Below are 22,642 nucleotides of genomic sequence, written 5' to 3'. Positions count from 1 at the left end.
CAGTGTTCCTATGAAGTTCCATCACCTTATTTAAGTCTCGGCCAGTTCCGTGTGGCTGATTTTGTCCTTACTACATGCTGTTTCTTGTGAGCAACACAGAAGGTGCTGTGCTAACAAAGGGACAAATTTAAAGGTTTACAAAAGTCAAAGCTGCAACAGAAAAACTATTGTAAACAAGAAAACGAATGTTTACACAATTTACTAATGAGCAAGATATAATGTAAACAAAATGCCAATGATAAGGCATAGTTTTCATTGGGTAGCGTCATTCTTCTCATATCCACTATAATTTCTAACAATACCATCAAACAGCTTGTGCGATGTACGCGATCTTCATATTTGCCAGTAAACCCTACCCACGGTCTGCAGCAGTTTTATACGCGAAATTGCTCGTATTGCTGAAGAACTATAAAGGTTTGAAATAAATATTTAGTTTCTATTGACAGAAAAAACTCACACCTTATTGAAAAGAGTTAAGCTGCTACCTGTTCAAGCCGACGACTTCCAGTTTCACAATACGCACTACAAGACAGCGTAAAATTTTTCCGCCCAGGCCGGCCGTTGTGGCCGAGCGGTTCTAGGCGCTTCAGTCTGGAACCGCGCGACCGCTACGGTCGCAGGTTCGAATCCTGCCTCGGGCATGGATGTGTGTGATGTCCTTAGGTTAGTTAGGTTTAAGTAGTTCTAAGTTCTAGGGGACTGATGACCTCAGATGTTGAGTCCCATAGTGCTCAGAGCCATTTGAACCATTTTTTCCGCGCTCTTTCATATGTCAATAGCGTCTGCTGTACAGTGATGTCTGCAACTAGGACTCTACCAACCAGTTCCTCTTCAGTTTCTACTAGTTTGCCAATGATCTTTTGTAAATCCATAGATTAAAAAAATGTATAGGAGTGAGATCTAAGGGATTGTACTGAGCGTGGAACAAGACCTCTGCTTCCAATCTAATAAGGAGGGTGTCTTTTGTGCAGGAGCTCTCATTTATATCGAAATTGGATGTTCACCATGTTGAATGGATATATCTCACGGAAATAAGTGGTAGGACTACTTTCTCCAGCAACTGTAGCAGTATGTTTGGAATGAACATTAGGTAATCTTCACCATTCCAAAAAGTGTGGCAGTAATTTGGGTCCTCTTAGGTTGCCTTGTACAGTTCCAGCCCACAAGTTGTTAGAAAACCGTTGCAGCTGATAAGAGCCAAGTGTGGCACATGGATTATCGTTGCTCAAGACAAGGCTATTACGACAACCGTAAACACCACCTTCATTGAAAGAGGGGAGGAGGGAAGATTAGAATTTAACGTCAGTGAGGTCATTAGAGACGAAGCGCACAAGCTCGAACTACGAAATGATGGTGAGGATATTGGGCATGCCCTTTTCAAAGAAACCAACCTGACATTAACCTGGAGCGATTTAGTAAACCATGGAAAAGCTTAATCTGAATGGCCGTATGGAGTTTAGAACCGTCGTCCTCTCGAATGCGAGTCCAATGTGCTGACCACTGCTCCACCTTGATTGCTGTGGTAGAAAGAGGCGTCATCCATGAACAGTATGAGCAGTCAAAGTTCGGCACTGTGGTCTTGCACGAGATAATCCTATAACTGGAATGAACTATGAGTTCAAAATCATTAGCCCCCATCGCTCCCTCGCCTTTTTTATTGCTGCTCCACTGGTACTTTCGACACTGTACTCTTCGAAATGTACATTCCACAGGAACATTGGAGGGTGCTTATTGATGAATCTTCTGCCTCATTATTCAGTACCATCTCCTCACATTCTATTGTGAGAACAATTCGCTATCGAGAACTTGGCCAACGCTCTGTGAGTAGTATGAGCAACTGCTTTCTCGTTAGCTTATGTCCATGGAGATATCTTCCATTTAGGACTACTCCTGTTGTCAAATATTGCTGCGTTTCTAGCCCGTATCATACACTCCTGGAAATGGAAAAAAGAACACATTGACACCGGTGTGTCAGACCCACCATACTTGCTCCGGACACTGCGAGAGGGCTGTACAAGCAATGATCACACGCACGGCACAGCGGACACACCAGGAACCGCGGTGTTGGCCGCCGAATGGCGCTAGCTGCGCAGCATTTGTGCACCGCCGCCGTCAGTGTCAGCCAGTTTGCCGTGGCATACGGAGCTCCATCGCAGTCTTTAACACTGGTAGCATGCCGCGACAGCGTGGACGTGAACCGTATGTGCAGTTGACGGACTTTGAGCGAGGGCGCATAGTGGGCATGCGGAAGGCCGGGTGGACGTACCGCCGAATTGCTCAACACGTGGGGCGTGAGGTCTCCACAGTACATCGATGTTGTCGCCAGTGGTCGGCGGAAGGTGCACGTGCCCGTCGACCTGGGACCGGACCGCAGAGACGCACGGATGCACGCCAAGACCGTAGGATCCTACGCAGTGCAGTAGGGGACCGCACCGCCACTTCCCAGCAAATTAGGGACACTGTTGCTCCTGCGGTATCGGCGAGGACCATTCGCAACCGTCTCCATGAAGCTGGGCTACGGTCCCGCACACCGTTAGGCCGTCTTCCGCTCACGCCCCAACATCGTGCAGCCCGCCTCCAGTGGTGTCGCGACAGGCGTGAATGGAGGGACGAATGGAGACGTGTCGTCTTCAGCGATGAGAGTCGCTTCTGCCTTGGTGCCAATGGTGGTCGTATGCGTGTTTGGCGCCGTGCAGCTGAGCGCCACAATCAGGACTGCATACGACCGAGGCACACAGGGCCAACACCCGGCATCATGGTGTGGGGAGCGATCTCCTACACTGGCCGTACACCACTGGTGATCGTCGAGGGGACACTGAATAGTGCACGGTACATCCAAACCGTCATCGAACGCATCGTTCTACCATTGCTAGACCGGCAAGGGAACTTGCTGTTCCAACAGGACAATGCACGTCCGCATGTATCCCGTGCCACCCAACGTGCTCTAGAAGGTGTAAGTCAACTACCCTGGCCAGCAAGATCTCCGGATCTGTCCCCGATTGAGCATGTTTGGGACTGGATGAAGCGTCGTCTCACGCGGTCTGCACGTCCAGCACGAACGCTGGTCCAACTGAGGCGCCAGGTGGAAATGGCATGGCAAGCCGTTCCACAGGACTACATCCAGCATCTCTACGATCGTCTCCATGGGAGAATAGCAGCCTGCATTGCTGCGAAAGGTGGATATACACTGTACTAGTGCCGACATTGTGCATGCTCTGTTGCCTGTGTCTATGTGCCTGTGGGTCTGTCAGTGTAATCATGTGATGTATCTGACCCCAGGAATGTGTCAATAAAGTTTCCCCTTCCTGGGACAATGAATTCACGGTGTTCTTATTTCAATTTCCAGGAGTGTATATTAAATGCACGTTTACAGCTTCCTGTAACGAATGACAAATCTTCGACCATCTGTCACGAAAAGTAAAGAGTGGTAAAGTGCGCCGTGAACACTTAATAGACGATGTATTGTTTTTTAAGATAGCGCCGCAGTGTCGACGAGAAAGGCAGTCATTTGTTATGAAACTTTATTAGTTTATGAACACGTGCCTCACACGTATTTCTCAGTCAATATCTCTTATCGTCAGAAATATTTATTTGTGATTATTTTTTCTGGGTCTCGAATTATTGAATTCAGAATTCTCTACATTCTGTATAGTTTTCATACCAAAGCTTGGGGCACCATCTACAATTACGAAAAATATAGTATACAATTTACTGTTTCGTGTAAACCAAAAATGTACACATTAACGTATTTAAGCAAGTATTGCAACAATTGCAGCTCCTTTTGCAGGGAATTCTGTACAACAAAATCTAGGATTTAGAATTCGAAGGGCCAGATATTTAGACAGTGGTGGCTTTAGTGCTCAAGAAAATATTGTCCGAAATTGCTTTTTAAGTATTAACGAAATACTTTTAAATGAAAAACAAACAGAGCAGTGTATTTTGATTCCGTATCAAGGTGTCAGTTATATTTTTCGTCTATACATATTTTGACTACAAAGACTATTAAATGTATAGTTTCTATCTGTTCGGTAATATTTATTTCTGTTTACAAAGTGCTCTAGACATTACTCCTCAATCCTGTCGCACACATCGGTGCCCTCAGGTTATTTAGTGTGCGAGGGAAGTTTTTGAGCTGACGCCAGTCTCAACTGACTGTAAGCAAAAGATTTCAAGCCAGCAGATGCTGCATAGAAAGGTAGGGCAGAGAGTGTCTTACTGTGAGCAGTTCAGTGAAAGGGTTGTTCTTATCACAATCGGCAGCAAACCAACACCGACAAAGATAGTTCAGGTATACATGCCGATGTCCCAAGCTGAAGATGAAGAGATAGAGAAACTGTATGAGGATATTGAAAGGGTAATACAGTATGTAAAGGGATATGAAAATCTAATAGTCATGGGAGACTCGAATGCAGTTATAAGGGAAGGAGTAGAAGAAAAGGTTACAGGAGAATATGGACTTAAGACAACGAATGAGAGAAGAGAAAGACTAATTCAGTTCTGTAACAAGTTTCAGCTAGTAACAGCGAATACTCTGTTCAAGAATCACAAGAGGAGGAGGTATACTTGGAAAAGGCCGGGTGATACGGGAAGATCTCAATTAGATTACATCATGGTCAGACAGAGATTCCGAAATCAGATATTGCATTGTAAGGCCTACCCTTTAGCAGAGATGACTCAGATCACAATATAATAGTGATGAAGAGTAGGCTGAAGTTTAACAGTAGTTAGGAAGAATCAATATGCAAAGAGGTGGGTTACGGAAGTACTAACAAGGGAACCTCCCCACCGCACCCCCCTCAGATTTAATTATAAGTTGGCACAGTGGATAGCCCTTGAAAAACTGAACACAGATCAATCGAGAAAACAGGAAGAAGTTGTGTGGAACTATGAAAAAATAAGCAAAATATACAAACTGAGTAGTCCATGCGCAAGATAGGCAATACCAAGGGTAATATGAGGTCAGGAGCGGCGTGGTCCCGTGGTTAGCGTGAATAGCTGCGGACCGAGAGGTCCTTGGGTCAAGTCTTCCCTCGAGTGAAAATTTTACTTTCTCTATTTTCGCAAAGTTATGATCTGTCCGTTCGTTCATTGACGTCTCTGTTCACTGTAATAAGTTTAGTGTCTGTGTTTTGCGACCGCACCGCAAAACCGTGCGATTAGTAGACAAAAGAACGTGCCTCTCCAATGGGAACCGAAAACATTTGATCGCAAGGTCAAGGATCAACCGATTCCTCCACAGGAAAACACGTCTGATATATTCTATACGACACTGGTGACAACATGTGCGTCACATGATAGGAATATATTGTCGAGCCTCCTAACTTGTACACTTGGCGAATGGGTAAAAAGATTCTTCTACCTTGCCCGATTTAGGTTTTCTTGTGGATGTGATAATCACTCCCAAAAAAGTGATGAAAACATAAGAGTTTATCACATAAACTGAAAACAAAGAAATAAACTTTTCACTCGAGGGAAGACTTGAACCAAGGACCTCTCGGTCCGCAGCTACTCACGCTAACCACGGGACCCCGGCGCTCGATTGATCTGTGTTCAGTTTTTCAAGGCCTATCCACTGTGCCAACTTATAACTAAATCTGAGGGGGGTGCGATGGGGAGGTTCCCTTGTAAGGAATGACGAGGAACGGTTGAAGTTCTCTAATGCTACAGATACAGCAATAAGGAATAGCTCAGTAGGCGGTGCAGTTGAAGAGAAATGGATGTCTCTAAAAAGGGCCATCATAGAAGTTGGGAAGGAAAACATAGGTACAATGCAGGAAACTGCGAAGAAACCGTAGGTAACAGAAGAAATACTTCAACTGATGGATGAAAGGAGAAAGTACAAAAGTGTTCTGGGAAACTCAGGAATAGGGGAATACAAATTGCTGAGGAATGAAATAAATAGGGAGCGCAGGTAAGCTAACTTCGCTGGGAAGTGCTCTACAAGAGCACTTGTTCGCGATAGGCAAAGGTCCTGAGTTCGAGTCTCAGAGAGCACTTGCCCGCGAAATGCAAAGGTCCCGAGTTCGAATCTCGGTCCGCCACACAGTTTTGATCTGCCAAAAAATTTCAAGCAACTACTCTACTGGAACTGATCGCTAAACTCTGAATAAGATATGAGGGTGGCTGCACTCACCAGACACCTTGGCGTTGAGGATGTAGGGGTCGGGCTGCCACAGGTTGTCCACGAACTCGGGCGGCAGCGTCACGTAGTCGTCCCCCTCCTCGAACAGCGCGTTCGGCATATCCAGCCTCGACTCCATCCACTTCTGGCGGACGAACATGTCCACTCTGCACACAAATACCGTACCTGTAGCTGGCTCAGCGCCTCATTACATATCAGCTTTTGACCTGATTTCTATACCAACATCGACAATGCTGTCCACTGAAGGGCACAGCGTCCAAGGACTTACTCGTGGCTTAAATAAGAGAAAGACATTCTCGATAACAAAGTACTATCAAGGCATTAGGACTACCTTGAGAGCATGGCTCACCTCTGCAGCTATAAAACTCTAAAACTCGTTGTGACTACATTGATGTCCCATCGTTTCCATGAATCAAAGCCGAAAGCCACTCTTACAGGTTCAGTATTGATGTTAGGAAGAACACGCAAAATTGTTGTTTATTGAAACACAACTGGTTTCTCGGTTTAAAGCAGCATCATCAGGTGCAACCTACACGGTAAAAAGCAAAGTAGTGTCACCACATTTTGTGGATATTAAAATTAATAAAGGAATGTCTAAAATATACTTGTAACGTTAAAATACCATAGGTATGCCCGTCGCTCCTAGTCAAAATTTATTATTCAGAGATTATCGTCAATACCAATACGCGCGAAAGATTCTTTACAGAGGAATGGAAAAACTGGTAGAAGCCGACCTCGAGGAAGATCAGTTTGGATTCTGTAGAAATGTTGAAAAACGTGAAGCAATACTGGACCTACGACTTAGAAGATAGATTAAGGAAAGGCAAAGCCACTAGCATTTGTAGACTTAGAAGAAGCTTTTGACAATGTTGACTGGAATACTCTCTTTCAAATTCTGAAGGTGGCAGGGGTCAAATACAGGGACGAAAGGCTATTTACAATTTTTACAGAAACCAGATGGCAGTTATAGGAGTCGAGGTGTATGAAAAAGAAGCAGTGGTTGGAAAAGGAGTGAGACACGGTGGTAGCCTATCCCTGATGTTATTCAATCTGTATACTGAGCAAGCAGTAAAGAAAACAAAAGAAAAATTCGGAGTAGGAATTAAAATCCATGGAAAAGATATAAAAAATTTGAGGTTTGCCGATGGCTTTGCAATTCTGTCAGAGACAGCAAAGGACCTGGAAGACCAGTTGAAAGGAATGGACAGTGTCTTGAAAGGAGGATATAAGATGAACATCAACAGAAGCATAACGAGGATAATGGAATGTAGTCGAATTAAATCGGGTGATGCTGAGGGCATTAGATTAGGAAATGAGAGGAATTTGTTAACATCGAGTATAGATTTAAGTGTCAGGAAGTCGTTTCTCAAAGTATGTATAAGGAGTGAAGCCTTGTATGGAAGTGAAACATGGACGATAAATAGTTTAGCAATGAAGAGAATAGAAGCTTTCGAAATGTGGTGCTACAGAAGAATGCTGAAGATTAGATGAGTAGATCACATAACTTATGAGGAGGTATTGAATAGAAATGGGGAGGAGTTTGTGGCACAACTTGACTAGAAGAAGGGATCGGTTGGTAGGACATGTTCTGAGGCATCAAGGGATGACCAATTTAGTATCGGAGGGCAGCGTGGAGGGTAAAAATAGTAGAGGGAGACCAAGAGGTGAATACACTAAGCAGATTCAGAAGGATGTACGTTGCAGTAGGTACTGGGAGATGAAGAAGCTTGCACAGGGCAGAGTAGCACGGAGAGCTGCATCAAACCAGTCTCTGGACTGAAGACCACAACAACAACAGTGAAGGTGAAGTGTATTTGAGGCTGCGACAGAAATTGGTCTCATTGTCATTGGCAACAGAGAGTGCCAAAGATCACACGTTGCTGGCTTCCCTGCATCGTGACTTTTGAATGGAATCAATTTTTCACTCTGAAGCAACCACAAAATTATCGTTTCAGTTATTATTCCACGTTTACAGCACGTCAATAAAATGATAGGTACAGCAATAAAATGTACATTCTTTTCCAAGGAACATTGTCGATGTTCACTGCTTATACGACGTGGCAAATTTGTTGTGCCTCCTCTCGTTTTTAAGCTTTTAAAGCAACTGCAGTGTTGTACTTTATTGCCCTCGCAGTTCGTAAAATACTTCCAAACTAGGAACAGTACCATTCCGTAATACAAACAAAGTCCTGTAATGATAGCCGACCGTTGTGGCCGAACGGTTCTAGGCGCTTCAGTCCGGAACCGCGCTGCTGCTACGGTCGCTGGTTCGAATCCTGCCTCGGCCATGGATGTGTGTGATGTCCTTAGGTTAGTTAGGTTTAAGTAGTTCTAAGTTCTAGGGGACTGATGACGTCAGATGTTAAGTCCCATAGTGCCCAGAGCCATTTGAACCATTTGAACCCAGCCATGATAGTGAGACACTACGCCTTGCACGCTGCACATACACGCGTACCATCTAATAAGCCATGGCACACCATGTCACACGGCAACAGTTACATCATTGTCTCTGCAGTAATGTACCGATTCTTATATCAAGTGTTTGTTGATAATATCTAAGAGTACGTTGTTATTAAAATACTGCTCATCGCTTTTCCCAATTTCTGTAATAAGCCAATATCTAAAAGCAATGGAAATTTTACGAATAAACAAATTTATCTAAAAATTAAAAAAAATTAGTACAATTCCTATGGCATGTTGATATGTCGGTTTCTGCCCCAGTTATTACTAAAACATGAAAAAAGTCTGTTAGAACCGAGACCAAACAAATACCAAAAAATAACGGTTATTCAGAATTAAAGCTCCGATATCGGTATTAACTGGTCGGGTTTTCACGTCTCTATACGACACGCTTGAAGAAACTTTTGGACACTCTTCCTCGCAGAACTGGGACCATTCTCAACGCTAGAGGCGCTACCACACGGTATCGTGTGATGTCTTCTCGGGTTGACTAATTTAGTTGTCGGCTTTGCTTATTACACGAACTAAGAAGCAATTGTGCACTCATAATTTTAAGTACAAAACGAATTACTATGAAGCGCCAAAGAAGCTGGTATAGGCATCCGTATTCCTATACAGAGATGTGTAAACAGGCAGAATAAGGCGCTGCGGTCGGCAACGCCTATATAAGGCAACAAGTGTGTCGCGCAGTTGTTAGAACGCTTACTGCTGCTACAATGGCAGGTTATCAAGATTTAAGTGAGTTTGAACGTGGTGCTATTGTCAGCGTACGAGCAATAGGACACAGCATCTCCGAGATAGCGATGAAGTGGGGATTTTCCCGTACAACCATTTCACGAGTGATCCGTGAGTATCAGGAATCCGGTAAAACAACAAATCTCCGACATCGCTACGGCCAGAAAAAAATCCTGCAGGAACGGGACCACCGATGACTGAAGAGAATCGTTCAATGTGACAGAAGTGCAACTCCTCTGCAAATTTCTACAGATTTCAGTGCTGGGCCCTCAACAAGTGTCAGTGTGCGAACCATTCACGAAACATCATCGGTATGGGCTTTCGGAGTCGAAGGCCCACTCGGTGTTCCCTTGATGACTGCACGACACAAAAGTTCACGCCTTGCCTGGGACCGTCAACCCTGACATTGGGCTGTTGATGACTGGAAACATGTTGCCTGGCCGGACGATTCTCGTTTCAAATTGTACCGAGGGGATGGACGTGTACGAGTATGGAGACAACCTCATGAATCCTTGGACCCTGCATGTCAGCAGGGGACCGTTCAAGGTAGTGGAGGCTCTCTAATGGTATGGGGCGTGTGCAGTTCGAGTGATATGGGACCCCTGATACATCTAGACACGACTCTGACAGGTGACACATACGTAAGCATCCTGTCTGATCACCTGCGTCCATTCATGTCCATTGCGCATTCCGACGGACTTGGATAATTCCAGCAGGACGATGCGACACCCCACACGTCCAGAATTTCTACATAGTGGCTCCAGGAAACTCCCCAGACATGAACATTATTTAGCGTATCTGGGATGCCTTGCAACGTGCTGTTCAAAAGAGATCTCCACCCCCTCGTACTCTTAGGATTTATGGGCAGCCCTCCATGATTCATTTTGTCAATTCCCTCCAGCTCTACTTCAAACATTAGTCGAGTCCAAGCCATGTCGTGTTGCGGCACTTATGCGTGCTCGCTGGAACCCTACACGATGTTAGACAGGAGTATCAGTTTCTTTGGCTCTTCAGTGTACGTTTGGAGCAAAGTATTGTATGATAGTGAACAATGGACTGTGGTAAAACGCGAACAGAAGAGGATCGATACATTTGAGATGTGGTGCCACAGAAGAATGTTGAAAATTAGGTGGACAGATAAGATTATAAATAAGGTGGCTTTTATCAGAATAGAATATCTGGGAAACACTGACGAGAAGATGGGACCGAATAATAGGACATGCGTTGAGACATCAGAGAATAACTTTCATTATACTAGAAGCAGCTGTAGAGGGTAAAACTTATAGGGGATGACAGAGATTGAAACACATCCAACAAACAGTGTTACTCTGAGATGAAGAGGTTGGGACAGGAAGGGAGTTTGTGGGGGACAGCATCACACCAGTTAGGAGGCTGATGACTCGGGAAAAACCGGATAACCATCACCAAAATTTAGATATTCTGGTGCCGTGTAGCCCTGTAATGTGTATCAAGTCGCACCTACCCTCTATAGGTGTATGACTAACGCGCAGTAACAGCTAGTGCTAAGTATCCACTTGAAGAAACGCACGTCACGATGAAGAAGTTTTTTGTTGACTATGTACACCATACATACATTGCTTGAGCGTCCTTCTTTCAGAGTGACGTTCAGATGGGAATTCTCTGTATTCTCCACTCTGACAGAAGTTTTTCTGAAACGTCAAACCCAGAGACATTTCTGAGACGTGTAGACCACATAGAGAATTCTCAGCAGCCATCCGGTCCAACTACAGATTCATAATGCTTAAGGAATCACAAGTTCAGTGCTAGTAGAGATGTGCCTATAAATCAATTAATTAAAAAGTCGATGTAATAATGCGATAATTTTTTGCATTAAAACAAATTTTTCCTGGCCAAATGAAACCACCGATAGCTGGCGTAAGTAGAGGACCATCAAATGGTGGAGGCTGTAAAATTTACACAATCACCAGTCATTTAATTCGCAATATACTCAAAATGTCGAAAATATGTGGAAGTTCCGAGGACATTACTTTTAAAGTCAGAGCAACGCCAGCACTTATGGATACTAGCCCTATCCGCATTCAGAGAACTGAAGCCAGTACAGGGTTACGAACCTTGAGCGCCGGGAGGCCGAGATGTCCTCTCGGCCGAAGGCAGTAGGAACTGCCACCTCCAGCCAAGTTGGCTACAGGGACCTCTTTGTGTCATAGGAGGCACACTATTGTCTTCCGTCCGAGGTTAAAAAAAATTACTGAGAGACGCTTCCACAGCCTCATTTTATTGCAGTTCTTAGTTGGCTAGAGAAGCCGTAATTAGCACTGGTGCAGTACTTGCCGTCTATCACGATACACATGTGTTGGTTTCCACGATCTTGGAGCAACCATGTGTAAATTGAGTCAACTTAGTCAGAATTTTCTCGGTAGAATACACGTGGTGCCTTTGTACATCATTAAGAAGCAAATCGCGATTTGCACCGCCTGCATCCGGCAATACGGTTTCACCGATGTTGGAGCTATAAGCTTCGTCTCACTGCTCCTGTCTGTGCGCTCGTGTTACTTGACTCTGAGTAATCGTAATTTCTTGAGTGATTCTTTACATCTTTGATGTACAGTTAGATCGCTGCACAGCAAGCCGGCGGTTCGCCGTACAGCCCAGAATTGTGGATTGAGTGAATCCCAAGCTTTGAGACAAAAATGTCTCGCATTTATGTATTTTTATCAAGAATACATTTGCTTTAGTTTCAATTTACTCCTTGTTACTAGTCTTCAGTTTTCCCCTGATCCTTTAAGTTACTGTCTAGGCAAGAGAATTCCCTGCAGTAGGTGATGAAGTCTAATGTCTCCCGAAGATTATCTAGTGACACTGTCTTACCTGTTGATACGGAAACAGTAACAGGCAGTTCACCTCACTTGTTGTTGTTGTTGTTGTGTTGGTGTTCAGTCCAGAGACTGGTTTGACGCAGCTCTCCATGCTACTCTATCCTGTGCTAGCTTCTTCATCTCTGCAACCTACATCCTTCTGAATCTGCTTAATGTATTCATCCCTTGGTCTCCTCGCCTCTCTCTAAGATTTTTACCCTCCACGCTTCCCTCCAATACTAAATTGGTAATCCCTTGGTGCCTCAAAACGTGTCCTACCAACCGATCTCTTCTTCTAGTCAAATTGTGCCACAGATTACTCTTTCCGCAATTCTGTTCAATACCTCCTCATTAGTTATGCGATCTACCCATCTAATCTTCAGCATCCTTCTGTAGCACCACATGTCGAAAGCTTCTACTCTCCTCCTGTCCAAAATATTTATCGTCCATCTTTCACTTCCATACATGGCTACACTCCATACAAATACTTTCAGAAGACACTTCCTGACAGTTAAATCTATACTCGATGTTAACAAGTTTCTCTTCTTCAGCAACGCTTTCCTTGCCATTGCCAGTCTATATTTTATATCCTCTCTACTTCGACCATCATCAGTTATTTTGCTCCCCAAATAGCAAAACTCCTTTACTACTTTAAGCCTCTCATTTCCTAATCTAATCCTCTGAGCATCACCCGATTTAATTCTACTGCATTCCACTATACTCGTTTTGCTTTTGTTGATGTTCATCTTATATCCTCCTTTCAAGAGACTGTCCATTCCGTTCAACTGCTCTTCCAGGCCCTTTGCTGAATTACAATGTCATCAGCGAACCTCAAATTTCTTCTCCATGGATTTTAATTCCTACTCCGAAGTTTTCTTTTGTTTCCTTTACTGCTTGCTCAATATACAGATTGCATCGGGGATAGGCTACAACCCTGTATCACTTCCTTCCCAACCAAATGGTTCAAATGGCCCTGAGCACTATGGGACTCAACTGCTGAGGTCATTAGTCCCCTAGAACTTAGAACTAGTTAAACCTAACTAACCTAAGGTTCAAAAAATGGTTCAAATGGCTCTGAGCACTATGGGACTCAACTGCTGAGGTCATTAGTCCCCTAGAACTTAGAACTAGTTAAACCTAACTAACCTAAGGACATCACAAACATCCATGCCCGAGGCAGGATTCGAACCTGCGATCGTAGCGGTCTTGCGGTTCCAGACTGCAGCGCCTTTAACCGCACGGCCACTTCGGCCGGCTCTTCCCAACCACTGCTTCCCTTTCATACCCCTCGATTCCTATAACTGCCATCTGGTTTGTGTACAAATTGTAAACAGCCTTTCGCTCCCTGTATTTTACCCCCTGCCACCTTCAACTCACTTACATTCCGCCAAACATCTACAGACTTAGCAAACCCGCACGATCTACGCTATGGTCTCAAATTTATGAGGAAATATAGGCAACTATACATGTTACGATATACACTAGTGACAGAAAGGAAAAACGCAAACACTGCATCTTCAAACATTAAAAATCATAAATTGTGACAACCTGCTCCTGTCTCTCTTACCCAATACAGGATGAAGTTGCCACTCATACTGACAAAAGGGTTTGCACAGCGAGACATCGACTGGACAGGAACTTGTCGGTTCAGTTTCTCTTTTGTGAGAGTGTCAGTTCTGTAAGGTATGCGCGTCTGTAGGTCCTGGTACACCAGTCTATAAGCAAATGTTTAATTAGACACATATTTTTCGAACACCCCTGGTATAGAATAAATTCACGTAAGATAGCTTGGAGATTCTAAATTACTAACTTTGGGCTTCATCCTATTGAAATTCAGCACCAAGACAGCATTGTAAGAAACTCTCGCACTCAACTAAGTGGCACAGGGAATGGGGACGTCTGAAGCAACCCTCGCAAAAAAATAAAGAAAATGAGTGTAAACTTTACTTCAGCCGTGGTGCAGCAGTTCGAGTTACATTTGCGCGAATATCCTCTTCGCCCCATATATCGATAGTGATCATCTCTTTGATTGCAACCAGTAAGTGGGATGGAGGGGAGTGGATGTTGAATAATGCTCGCTTGAGCGACAGCGAGAGAAAGGTTGGATGGTGTTCGTTGAGACGGCGTCAGCTCTGGTGCCCTCCTAGAACGAGGGTGAGTCAAATGAAAATCTTAAATATTTTTTAAAATATTATTTATTGTGCAGAAGTGGTACAAAGTTGTATCACTTTTCGACATAATCTCCCCCACGCTCAATGCAAGTCCTCCACCTCTTACAAAGTGCATAAATTCCTTTAGAAAAAATTCTTTTGGTACCCCGCACAACCACTCATGCACAGCATGGCGTACGTCTTCATCAGAACTTAACTTCTTTCCTCCCATTGCGTCTTTCAGTGGTCGAAACATATGGAAATCACTTGGGGCAAAGTCTGGTGAATATGGTGGACGAGGAAGACACTCAAAATGCAGGTCTGTGATTGTTGCAACTGTTGTAGGGGGAAGTGTGGGGCCTTGCATTGTCATGTTGCAAAAGGACACCTGCTGACAGCAATCCACGTTGCTTTGATTTGATTGCAGCCCGCAGATGATTTTTTAGGATATCTGTGTATGATGCACTGGTGACAGTGATCCCTCTAGGCATGTACTGCTCCAAAATGGCGCCCTTTTCGTCCCAGAAGAGAGTCAGTATAACCTTCCCTGCTGATGGTTCTGTTCGAAACTTCTTTGGTTTCAGTGATGAGGAATGGCGCCATTCCTTGCTCTCTCTATTCGTTTCCGGTTGGTGGAGGTGAACCTAGGTTTCGTCTCCAGTAACGATTCTTGCAAGGAAGCCATCACTTTCTCGTTCAAAGCGCCGAAGTTCTTCACAAGCATCAACACGTCGTCCTCTCATTTCAGGAGTCAGCTGTCGTGGCACCCATCTTGCAGACACTTTGTGAAACTGGAGCACATCATGCACAATGTGGTGTGCTGACCCATGACTAATTTGTAAACATGCTGCAATGTCATTCAGTGTCACTCGGCGGTTTTCCTTCACTATGGCTTCAACTGCTGCAATGTTCTGTGGAGTCACAACTCGTTGTGCTTGACCTGGACGAGGAGCATCTTCCACTGAAGTCACACCATTTGCGAACTTCCTACTCCATTCGTAGACTTGCTGCTGTGACAAACATGCATCACCGTACTGAACCTTCATTCGTCGATGAATTTCAATAGGTTTCACACCTGCACTACGCAAAAACCGAATAACAGAACGCTGTTCTTTCCTGGTGCAAGTTGCAAATGGGGCGGCCATCTTTATACTGATACTGCGACGGTATGTGTGCATCTGTACTATGCTGCCACATACAGGCCATTCTGCACACTGTTTGTAGCACGCTTACCAACGGCCCGAAATTTCGATTTGTTATTACAGATTTAAGGTCTTCATTTGACTCACCTTCGTAGTAGTTGTGTACTAGCTATGGACTTGAGTGGCGAACGGTTGGAGTACGCCTGTAATGTGGTGTTTTGAAACGCGTCGCGGCCAGAGGGTTAACTGGCCTGGGGCGTAGCGGACGGGAAGTTCTACTGCACATCTTGGGAGGAGCCAAGGCCATTGTGATACAGCTTGATGACTTCTCAGCTGGATCGTGAACATTCTTTAGCTCCGGCTTGACTTGTCGGCTTGTTGCGGCGACTTCCTTCGTTTGATGGTGACCCCTGATAGATTTTATTGCGAAATTGTTATTCTTATGGGGAAACCTACCAGCCTTACGCACTCTCGTTCACTGCCACAGTGAGGAAAAAGGAGGAAGTCCGGGAAACAGTTGAGTGTGGTTGTATTGTCTTGAACTGGGGACCTAGAAACGACGGAGAGGTTTCATCCCCGCACTAGCCTCAGTGGTACACTACCACAAAACAGGCTACAGCAGTCCACTCACCCCACCGCCGCCTCACACCGAACTCACGAGGGAACCTTCTGGAAGGTGCATCGAGTTATGAGCCTGCTTATAAAGTGGGTAGGTACCTATCACACCCTAAAATTGTAGGTGCCAATGCGGCCACCTTTTTGAAATATTGCCTGTTAAAGTTTGGGCAGCTCTTTATATACAGAAAAGTTTCACTATTGTGGCACGTGAGCAAGTAGCCGAGTGATAGCCGGCACGGTAGCTCAGCGTGTTCGGTCAGAGGGTTACGTGCCCTCTGTAATAAAAAAAAACTGAGTTAACCGATTATCAACGAACTTAAACAGATGTCTTACGACGTCCGCCCCGAGCAGTCCGCAACGAACAAAATGATATTTAAAAAAAAAAAAAAAAGTGACAAGCGAGCCAGACTCCCGTCCAGGAGACCCTGTTTCGAGAACGGTCTATGCCACTTTTGTTTCCTTTTTTTCAAATACCTGTTTTAATTTATAATTAATCATAAACATTCTGCAAGGAATTGATTAAAAAGAATTACAAGCCTCTATAAAATTACAAATTGAATGTCGCATTTTGTTTCAATCTTTTGCGTATTTTTTTTAAAATTTTAACAGGAAATTAATCGTAATGTAATTTCTTGATATATTTTATTATTGTTCAATTTGTTTTCGCCGTATTTTTAATTTTGTTCCGTTGAGGTAGGGAATATTAAAAAAAAAACAACGAATGAGGGATTAAAAATATGTTTCATTTAATGGAAAGTTAATCGATATTTCCTATATTTTGACGAGTACATTCCTACGGAAGATTCCTTTTATAAAAATAATCAAGAGATTTGTACTTTCGACACCACGAACATTGTAGGAATGCACATTCATTTTTGTCGCAATAGCATCTGTATTTTCTCAAGTCCGCAGTAAACGCCACTGCATTCGCCTACTCGCTCACTTGCCACAATAGTGAAAGTTTACGTATATAAAGAGCTGCCCAAACTTTAACAGGCAATATCTCAAAAACGAGGTCGCATTGGCACCTACAATTTTAGGGTGTGATAGGTGCCTACCCACTTTATAAGCAGGCGAAGTGAGAGCTCATAACTCGATGCTCGTCCCAGAAGGTTTCCTCGTTAAGGTTATCGTGCGGTTCAGCCCCCAGTGGACCCCCGGGAACGTCTCACACGAGACGAGTGTGAAACGGCTCTGAGCACTATGCGACTTAACTTCTGACGTCATCAGTCGCCTAGAACTTAGAACTAATTAAACCTAACTAACCTAAGGACATCACACACATCCATGCCCGAGGCAGGATTCGAACCTGCGACAGTAGCGGTCGCTTGGTTTCAGACTGTAGCGCCTAGAACCGCACGGCCACTCCGGCCGGCAGACGAGTGTAACCCCAATGTTTGCGTTGTAAAGTAATGATGGTGTACGCGCAATCACTGACATAGTGTAACTGAGGCGGAATAAGGGGAACCAGCTAGCCTTCGCCGAGGCAAATGGAAAACCGCCTTAAAAATCATCCACAGACTGGCCGGCACACCGGACCTCGACACTAATCCGACAGGGGGATTCGTGCCGGGGACCGGCACACCTTCCCGCCCGGAAAGCAGCGTTAGACCGCACGGCTAACGGGGCAGGCTGAGCGTGGTTACCCAGGCGGTAATAAAATTTGACATGATATTGTTCAAGCATTTAAAGTGTGCTGAGCGCAGATGGGTTTGGTGACTGAGATTGTCATAGTAGTTAAGTTATTACCTACTTGTGTAAAATACTAGTCGGAGCCGTTGATAAATTTATTTTTGCAAATTTGGACAGGTTCCTTTTAAAATGTGTATTTATTTCTTATGAGACTGTGCGTATATTTGTTTCATCTGTTCCAATTTTATAATTGTGCTTGTAAATCCGAAAGCTAGTACTGATAACTGACGAGCGTTATGTATGTCATCGCTCCGTGGTCTCTTGTTACTGCTACGTGTTATTATTCCATCACCTGATGCCAGTAGCTACGCCCGCTGGTTCTGAGCGTCATGCCTGCGTCTGCTATTAATGTAATTCCTGAGACAATGTGCAGCCTTACTTGTGTGTTATATTCAATTCCTTAAGCGGCTCACAAGGTAAGTCATGTAATGGAATGCTGTGTAACCTTTTAACTGGCTTTTAATTTTGTTAGTGTCTTGCAATTTTGATTTGGTCACTAGTGAATTTTGTCACTGTAAGAACTCTTTAGCTTATAGCCACAGTAATTTTGTGGAGTTTAAAGCTAATTGAGCGTATCAAGATTAAATGAGAAGTTGTGACAGTTTTCTTCTGTAGCGGTTGCTTTTGTGAGTCCATTGTCGACGTGATCAATTGAAGGTGTAATTAAGATGGTTTATCTTATGGAAAATTTTATCTGTAATAAGTGTGTTTTAAAGTATTATGCATTTATCAGCTAAACCAACACCTCACCACTCCACAACCCAGCTCCCGCCTTCCGCACCATTTCATTACTGTTGAAAGCAAACAGCAAATTCATGAGAGTACTTTTAATCCGTCGTTGTAACTACAAAAATGAGTGATTTTTTCACCAGAAGCGTTTCGCTTTATTGAGGTAAAGCATCATCAGAGGTATGTAATTAAGTTTATTTGCGTTTTGATTTGCTTTTTAGATCGAAAAACAGTTCGTTAAGAATAGGTTGGCTTTTACTTACGGTGTTTTTTCGGCTGCTTTCTTGCTTACGTTGGGAAATGCCGCCTCCTAGCACATCGTTGTTTTTCTGGGTAAGACACTGATAATTTTTGTCTACTTTTTAGATGTTCTGCAACACTGCATTTCGCACAACACACTTGTATGCACACCACTGTATTCTGTTTGTTTTCGTACTTCAAGTATGTGTTGATGTTTGTGTTTTGTAGTGTTGCCAACATAACCTTTCCATTACTTTGTCTTTCACCTACAAATATTCTTTTTTAAATTAGATCATTATATGATAAACAAAAAAAAATGGCATACAATGACCTACCACAACAAATTCACTCATAAAATAGGAAACATATTCGAAAATCAAGGCATAACCATGCTCACAAAACAAAAAATTCCATACAAAAGCACATCCCAAAACTAAAGTCAAAACTAGACGGATACTAACAATCTGGCATTTATCAGCTCAGTTGCAGAGATTGTAAGAAGATATAAGTTGGAATGACTGGCAGGACATTTGACACAAGGTATAAAGAACCCATCAGAGCATTTAAATACGGTTCAAGTCATTCAACATTTGCGGATCATCTAAAAGAAGAACATCATAGACCAAGCAATATTGAAAACGATATGAATATCATAAAAATCAGTAAAGACAGACATCTCCTTCCTTTCCAAGAAAATTTCCACATACAAAAAGCATTAACACAAGATTAACAGTTGCTCAATGACCAGATAAATATTGGAAACCAGACTCCATATAGAATAATTGATGAAAACACATGAAAAAGAAGAGAGACTTTTCCATTCTTCACCCCCTGCCACAACCCACCCCCCGACTTACAGTTCCATTTCACCTCTCGTTCCTCACCTTCTCCGTTAACACACACTCCATCACACAGCTATATACTTATGTCCTCTCAGTCCTCTCATCACAGTTTCTCCCCCCCCCCCCCCCCAAAAAAAAAAATCTTCATCGCTATTCCTTCTCTACTCTTACACAGTATATAAGTACACAGAAACATACTTAAATAGAATTACACACATACGATATCTGATTTAAAAAAGAATATTTGTAGGTCAAAGACAGCCGGCCGCGGTGGCCGAGCGGTTCTAGGCGCTTCAGTCCGGAAACACGCGCGACTGATACGGTCGCAGTTTCGAATCCTGCCTCGGGCATGGATGTGTGTGATGTCCTTAGGTTAGTTAGGTTTAAGTAGTTCTAAGTCCTAGGGGACTGATGACCTCAGATGTTAAGTCCCATAGTGCTCAGAGCCATTTGAACCATTTGTGAAAACTGTCGTTTAAAACACGAAGATTAGAAGAAAACTGAGATTAACAGCAACACGAGGTGGCTGGCTATAATTTACCAAAAGCACGGTTGACCCAGACACGACAACATATGAAAAACCGCATTCATGGAACATGTCGGACAATTCACAAAATTTTAATAATCGTACCACATTCGTTTGATTGCCAGCTGAAATAGGCGGCAAATCTGTCGCGAAAGAGCTGCTGCCCTTTGGTCCGAAAATAAAACGCAGTCTTGTGAAATGTGCGACCCTCTATAACGCCTTTTTTTACAATTTGTCCTTGTGCTGCGAGAGATCGTCCATTGGCTATTGGAAACATCGTTCGTAGTACGCATTCCCATTCCGAACCATAACGTTCATGAGATAGAATGTTCTTCTTTCCTTACCGAATTCCAATTAAAGGGGTCGGTGGAAGAATGTGCTACCCCTCAGTTTCGCAAAGCTTATTCCTATCGAAGTAACTTGTGTTTTTGGAACCACGTACTAGTAACAGCAGTACCATTTGTATCGCTAAAAAAGAACTAGCACTATACTGTTTTACTACCTGTATTTATATTACTGTCTTGGAATTTAACCAACGTTTATTAAGAAATAACCCAAATTAATCCCTCTTGGGTTAACACTTATTTCCCACTCGAGGACTGGACGTTTAGAAAATGCTACAGCGCAGCCACGTAAACAGTACAAGCGTCTGTATGTTTATCTGCAGATATCAGTGTGAAGTGCATTCCTGGAAGATTTCCAATCAGGGGTCTGTCCCTTGAAGGTATTGCAATTTTCCAGTACACCTCTGTATTTTTTTTTTCTCAGAGAATTAATAACAGGTGTGGTCATTGCTGTATACGATTTTAACAGTAACTGAATTTTCCACCGGCGATTGGCAGAACGTGACAACAATATCAAATAGTTAACACTTCCCTATTTTGCTTTGCAGAGCATTAGGAAATTGTTCCGTATTTAATATCTATGCATGGTGTTCATTAAAATACGCAGCCATATTTTTCTGTCCATATGTGAAGGATAACCTCAGGAACTAATGTAGGGCTTTTGATACGGTTTTCCTTAATAGAACGATTTATGAAGAAGGTTTGTGTATATTGCTACATATTACAAAAAAGATCGCCGACTTCGGATACTTATTGCCACAGAACACCGTAAAACGCACTTGTTACGACGTAGAAACAGAGGACGACAGCAGTTCTCCAGTTGGCGTGGCAGTAAACTTTGAATACGAGAGATATGGCGCGGAAATCCGTACTATTGCTTTTCGAAATACTAATGTTAGATGATAATATTTTTCATTTATGCTTTATGGGTGGGTCTGGTATTCAAGTGTATGTATTTGTAAAACCCAATAATGCAATTTCGACCGTGTGGTTGTTACCAAGTGGAAATTATGTTCCTGATTACGACCGTCTTGTGCGTATTGCACTCTTCGAATTGTAACATAAATATGTTGCTCGTATTCTGCTTAATTTTTGCATTCATCCGTAATATTGGCTGTAATAAATGGTTCCATATTCGTTTTTCATTCATATGAAGTAGAAACTGGTTTTACCTCATGGTATTCAGTGAACTCATGTCTGTTACTGCTTGCGAATCTGGGTGTGAATTGCTCGATTTAAATGCATACTGCTCGTATTGTACGTTATTTTGCTTACTATCCTTTTTCCGTTATCTCGCATTTAATGGAGGCCACCGAAATTTGCATTGATTTCTACTAAAATGTACTGCTTGTGGTAGGTTAATAACGTGTGGAAACTTTTCCGTAACTACTAACTACTGGCGCATTTTTAGCATTTGCGGAGAAGAATACTCTAGTCACCAAGACTACGTGGCATAGGGCCTATTTATATACATCTACATCCATGCTTCGCAAGACACTTTGAAATGCACGGCGCTCAGTGACAAGAGACAACACCATTCAAACCAGAATAACATACTCATTCCGTGGCATAATAAAGCTGAATATCAATACTGTCAAAACATGCTAACATAGAGTTCTCCACTAAATGAGAGAAAGTATGGAAAACAAATGAGAAGAAAAGTAACGTATAGTCACAATGAATTTAAATCGAGGAGTTCGCACGCAGATTCGTAAGCAATAACAGATACACATAAATTCAAAAAGCATCTTCTACGTGAAACAAAAACAAATTTGGAATCATTTACGCCACCCTATATTACGGATGCGAGAAGAACGCAATTACAATATGAATAACATATTTACAATGCATTTCGAAGAGTGCAGTACACACGAGAAGACGTAATCAGAAACATACTGTGATGAAACCAACTTCTACTAACTATGAAACGAAAACAAACATGGAATACTAAAAATCAGCCAATAAGAAACGGAAATGATGGACAGATCAATTTGCAGCGCTCCAAGTAGCGTGGCAGCGAACCAAGGGCGTATCACGAGAAGTCCCTATGTGAGTTTCACCCCCGTGCGAAGCTGGGTGCGTCCCTAGTTGAATATAATTTTCTTAATTCAGTTAATAACCATACTTAAATAAAGACAGTTTTGCATTATTGTTGTAATAAAATCAGAAACAAAGTGTCTGTAAT

The 22,642-nt window shown here is 43.1% G+C and overlaps 1 protein-coding gene across 5 annotated transcripts in view; it reads right to left on the bottom strand.

Moving 5' to 3' along the window:
* Positions 1–22,642, bottom strand: part of LOC124622161 (glycine receptor subunit alpha-3) — a 588,708-nt gene that overhangs the window by 153,575 nt on the left and 412,491 nt on the right. For all 5 annotated transcript variants that reach the window (XM_047147805.1, XM_047147803.1, XM_047147804.1 and 2 more), the window contains exon 5: positions 6,134–6,288. In XM_047147805.1, coding sequence (XP_047003761.1) covers positions 6,134–6,288 — 155 coding nt within the window. The remainder of the gene's footprint in view (positions 1–6,133; positions 6,289–22,642) is intronic.

The sequence above is a fragment of the Schistocerca americana genome, chromosome 7 (genome assembly GCF_021461395.2).
Source record: "Schistocerca americana isolate TAMUIC-IGC-003095 chromosome 7, iqSchAmer2.1, whole genome shotgun sequence".
Classification (NCBI taxonomy): Eukaryota; Metazoa; Arthropoda; class Insecta; order Orthoptera; family Acrididae; genus Schistocerca; species Schistocerca americana.
This window is presented reverse-complemented; position numbering and strand designations above follow the sequence as displayed.